Source organism: Brassica napus, chromosome A1 (assembly GCF_020379485.1).
Source record: "Brassica napus cultivar Da-Ae chromosome A1, Da-Ae, whole genome shotgun sequence".
NCBI lineage: Eukaryota > Viridiplantae > Streptophyta > Magnoliopsida > Brassicales > Brassicaceae > Brassica > Brassica napus.
This window is the reverse complement of record NC_063434.1, coordinates 18,711,302-18,716,933: the sequence shown is the minus strand read 5'-3', so window position 1 is coordinate 18,716,933 and position 5,632 is coordinate 18,711,302. Positions and strand designations below refer to the sequence as shown.

The following is a 5,632-nucleotide window of genomic DNA, read 5'->3' as shown; positions in this document are numbered from 1 at the left end:
GAAGATGAAATAGGCGAAGAAAACGAAGAAGATGACGAATTTGAAAGCCGATTTGATATGTTCGACGATTCAGACGGTGCGTCATCTGAAGATGATAACTTCAGCTCATATGGTGAGTCTCCTACAGATGACGAAGATTCACCAACGCTACCTCCCAAGAAGAGATATCAGAACTTCTTGATGAGCGGATCTAAAGGGAATCTGTAGGTTCTAAGTTTGGAGATGTCGTCGATAGACATTGCGGTAGGTCAACGTTACGATAGTAAAGACGATTTAGATAGACGACTGAAACTTCTTACAGTGAGGTATAAATTTGATTTTGATGTAGAAACATCAACTCCGACATCATACGTTGTTAAGTGTTGGGTTGATGGATGTCTCTGGAGAGTTCGTGCTTCTACCCCAGGAGAATCCAAGGCGTTTTTTGTTCGTATTTACGATTCGAAGCATACATGTTCCTGCACAGAGCGTTCTAATCGATCTCGACAAGCAACACCAGATATTTTAGGTATGTTGTACAAGAACTTCGGCGACGTTGGTCCGGCCGTTCACCCTACGAGCGTCGGAATAGCTATCACTAAGCAGTTTGGTATAAAGGTAAATACTTTGTTGTGGCTAAGTTATTTTTAACGTCACGGCTGAGTAATGTCAAATGTATAGGCTGACATAATCATACAATTCGGCTAGGTTACTATATATTTAGATGCGGCCGAGTTATTGTAAAATAGGGTTGAGTTATTCAGTACGTTATGGCTGTCTTAATTATTTGATGTGGCTGTGTAATGAGGATCGTTTTTTCATGTGAACAGATGGATTATTGGAAATCATACCGGACGTTGAAATTTGCAAGGGAAATCGATGAGGGAACACCTGAGTGTGGGTTTGAAAGCTTGCCTTCTTACTTATACATGATAAGAAGGGCAAATCCGAGTACAGTGACGCGTCTTCAAATCGATGAGCTTGGAAGATTCATGTATGTGTTTCTTGCCTTTGGTGCGAGCGTTAATGGGTATCCTTTCATGCGCAAAGTTGTTGTAGTTGACGGTACGTTTCTCAATGGTAAATACAAAGGGACGCTACTCACAGCACTAACTCAGGACGGTAACTTCCAGATTTTTCCAATAGCCTTCGCAGTGGTTGACAGAGAAAATGATGATTCGTGGCATTGGTTTTTTACGCAACTAAAACTTCTGATTCCTGACGACGAGGGTCTTGCGATAATCTCGGACATGCATAACTCGATAGGGAAATCAATTAGAAATATGTATCCGTTGGCTACTCGGGGAATATGCACCTACCATTTATATAAGAACATATTGGGACGGTACAAAGGAAAATAAGCATTCCGTCTGGTGAAGAAAGGGGCAAGATGTTTTAGGATGTCTGACTTTACTGCGATTTTCGAGGAGATTGAAGCGATTCATCCTGCACTCCACAGCTACCTCCAAAAAGCTGATGTCCGCCTGTGGACGTGTGTTCATTTCTCGGGCGAGAGGTACAATTTGATGACTACAAACATAGCGGAATCAATGAACAGAGCATTGTCGCATGCAAGAGGTCTAAACATTGTTCGAATATTAGAATCGATACGGGTTATGATGAACGGAGAGAGGATGCCAGATCGCAGCCAACAACGCTTACGCGTGGTGTCGAGAAACTACTACATGTAAGTCAGTCGTAACAGTAAAAATACGACAATGTTTCATAAAATTCTTAAGTCAGCCGTTTCATAAAATTCATAAGACAGCCATTATAATTCTTAAATCAGCCGTAATATGTAATAACTCAGTCGTTTCATATTTATTAATAGGGTCGTGTAACTGCCGCCAGAGAATTGACGGTCCAAAGGATTGATGATCATCACACTGAAGTTAAATATGGATCTTCTAGCGAGTCTTTGAATGTTGTTAATTTGGTAGAGCAAAAGTGCACATGTCGGCGTTTCGAACACGAGAAATTACCATGTGTACATGCAATCGCAGCTGCGGAGTACAACAATGTTTGTCGTATATCCCTGTGCAGTCCGTACTATAACAGTGAATATTTGGTGAGCGCATACGCTGAATCTATCATGCCGGCTGACGAAGCGCAACCTATTCTAGAAATCGTGGCAGATCAACAGTGCTTGCCCCTGTATATTCGTCAACAACCAGGAAGACCTAAGAAAAATATGATGAAATCTGCTTTAGAAGTTGCACTTCAAAACAAACATCCTAGGAAAGAACACACATGTTCTCGACGTAGACAGAGTGGCCATAATGCGAAAACTTGTTAGATGTAAGCAAGTGTTGTAGGGATTTTCATGTTTTTGAATTACGGCTGGGTTTTTGTTTTCACTTCTATATATTACGGCTGGATTAGGGATTTTCATGTCTTTGAATTATGGCTGGTTTTTGTTTTCATAATTCCCGCCCAAAGTTCTAAACGTCGTGAAGTAAATAACCGGCTTCTATTATAAATAAGGCATTTCTCGAACAATTATATGTTCAACTCTCTATTTATTACACAACTTCTCTCTCTATTGTTGGGGTAAAAAACGGTTACGACGGAATTACCACCCGAAAATCCTCGGAGATCGTATTTCCGAAAGAGTTAGTAAAAGAAGGGATGTAATTTTCGTAAAAATAACCTATACGAGGTTTTTACGAAAAAGTATCCTTTGGGATTCAAACCGAACAAACCAAACTCGAGCCAAAGCTCGGTCGCTACGTAGCGACCGAGCGATCGTCCCGCTCGGTCGCTACGTAGCGACCGAGCGATCGTCCCGCTCGGTCGCTACGTAGCAACCGAGCTCAAGCCAAAGCTCGGTCGCTACGTAGCGACCGAGCGCTCCTCCCGCTCGGTCGCTACGTAGCGACCGGGCTCGAGCCAAAGTTCGGTCGCGATGTAGCGATTGAACCTTTCCGAACATCGATACGACACCAGTCCTTGCATTCTCGTCAAACCTTCGAATACTATCTCCCGAAGACCGTAGCAAGCTCAATCCATGTTTCCCGCTATTCTAATTCATCGATCAAACTTCGCGGATCCGAAACCGCGGAAAACTCGTAGTAAACGTGTCGAGTCGGAAGACGGCCCAAAGGGACCTAAAACACGACTCAAGGCCCATCCTACGATTTCTCCTAACCAAAAGCCCGTGAACCACAGCATGGTTCACGCTTGGCCCACGAGGAAGGATAAATGTCAAGTTTCCGCGGATAAATACGGAAGTTTTGGAGATAATTGTGAAGATCGGGAAAAACGGAATATCTCCATTTTTTGCTACGACGGCTTAAGGGCAGAAGAGTAAAAGCGTAAACCGACCTTGGAGCTAGTATATAAGGAGTCCTAGGCGAGGAGCAGAAAAGAGAACTTTTTCAGAGCAAACTTAGCACTTAGAGCGATTTAGGCAACTTTCCGTTTTTGTTATTTCGAGCTGCGACTCAATTAGGTTTAGCCGTCTTAGGGTTGCTAGAACTAGGAATCTCGCCGACAGCTCTCGAGCCCAGGCTTATACCTTGTTGTAACACTCATACGCAGATTCGGAATAAGATCTACTTTGCTCTTTTTTCGATTTCTTATCTTTATCGTTGTTATTCTCGTGTTCTGATTGCTTGACGTGTGGTAATTAACAGATATCCGGGTCCTCTGGGAAACTAGGGTTTTCTTAGTTTCCTTATTTAAATGGAAATCGACAGTGCGAATTTCGGTTCCCACATCTATCTAAATGGAATATTTCCCTCTTCTTGAATTGCCTGAAGAAATTCAAGCGTTGGTGGTTGAACGTATGGCCCATAACTCCTTTCAAGATCTCTATGGCCTCAAAGCATCGTCCAAGTCGATGAAAGCGTTAGCAAAGCGGCGTGGTGTATACTATTTTTACGATATGTTAGTCGTTCCCTAGGGACTCAATATGCTTTCGTAGTTGTTGAAATCTTGCTACGCTTAGGGAAATCCAAGCACACTTTATATAAAGGGTGTACAGTTCTACTTCACATTCAGCCTTCAAGAAGAAGGTCTTACTCTCATGAAGCGTACAGCAGATGCAGGATATGAGCGTGCTGTGTATACACACGCAATTACTCAAGCAATCTTTTTGTGTGATGCGCAGTATTTTCACGTTATTCCAAGAGAATGGGTTCAGAGGATAGGGAAACTAGTGCGATCTGTGAAATGGGGATGAGGTTTGTGGCATTCTGACGAGTTCCACCAAAGTAGAGCGCTGTTCATTTCAAAGTTTGTTCCGTCGTTCTACAGATGCCAATGTGCAACACATGTGTGGCGACAATGTCTCTGCTTGTGGCACCTTGATACGACTAAGGATGACAACATGTGTGAGCGATGTTTCTGGATCAAAGAGTTTGGCTTGTTTTTTCGTGATTTTGAACCGATAAGCGTTATCAGGGACACAAGGAAGTGGTGAAGATGTAATCTATCGGTACCTTATCTTTTTAAGTTATGTGCTATTTTCTTTTTAAGTTCAAATGAATGTAATGAAGGCTTGGTTATTGTTTCTTTTGGCTGATTTATTGTTCAATTACGGCAGTAATTAATTACGGCTGCATTACTGTTTTATCACGGCTGGTTTATTATGCATTAAACACTTGAAAAAGAGGTTCATTTACGTGCATTGCAAAACGTTCAGATTTCTTAGTTTACATGCAGACATGTAAAACGTCAATTACAAACCAACGGATGGAGTTATAATTAGCATCGATATTCTCATATCGTTGGGTGAGTTTAAGTAATAATTAGCCTCGATATTTTAAACAAGTGCCATCATTAATCGACAACTCAGTCCAATCAAGCATGTGGAAACGTCCCATTAATAATGAAAGTGGGTGAGTGATAATGTTCGTTGTGGTATAAACAATGATGAGTTAACTGAGTTCCTTTACACTTTACGGCTGAGTTACTTTATACATTACAGTTTAACGGCTGATTTACTTTACACTTTACAACTGAGTTACTTTATACATAACGGCTGAGTTACTTAACAACTGAGTTACTTTAATACGTTAAGTCTGAGTTACATTAATCGTAGGCTGACTTACAAAACATTACTAAACAAAGTAGTAGTAGTAGCAAAGTAACAACATTCCAACCCCACAAACAAACACATTCCTCAAACACCGACCCTGAGTCATACATTCTTCTCTTTTTCCCCCAGACGCCGTCTTCATTACTTCAATCTCTTTCTCCAACAGAGCAACGTTAACTCTGAATTCCGAGATGTCTTTGTTCATGCCACTTATTAGTGACTTAATATCATCAACCTCTTCAACCAAACACTCATCCGCCCTTTTGAATAAATGTCTTTGTTTTCACAATATAACCAGATTTAAGTACTACATTACATAACATGCGAAATAAGCACCAAAACGAACCTTATTATATCCTTTTCCGCAACAATAGTACAATCTTCTTGGATTTCTAAAGGTTCCAGATGTAGAAATGTAATAGGGTTCACCACACCAACACTGTTTCTGCGTTCCTCTTTCCGCGTTCGAACGGCGTCTGTAAGAATTTCTTGAAACGGCCGATGAAGAAGACATTTTTATTCTCAAAACAATTTCAGAAACGAAATGGAATTACATGGAATTAGGGTGAGAAAGACGACATGATGAAATGACATCGTTTCCACACGCGCCAT

The 5,632-nt window shown here is 41.3% G+C and overlaps 1 protein-coding gene across 1 annotated transcript; it reads left to right on the top strand.

Annotated features, from left to right (window-relative positions):
- The first annotated feature begins 222 nt into the window (after positions 1 to 222).
- On the top strand, positions 223 to 1,340 carry LOC106358799. The gene is made up of 2 exons (XM_013798600.1): positions 223 to 597; positions 810 to 1,340. Exons 1-2 carry the CDS (start codon positions 223 to 225, stop codon positions 1,338 to 1,340), a joined length of 906 nt encoding a protein of 301 aa, XP_013654054.1.
- The last annotated feature ends 4,292 nt before the right edge of the window (positions 1,341 to 5,632 follow it).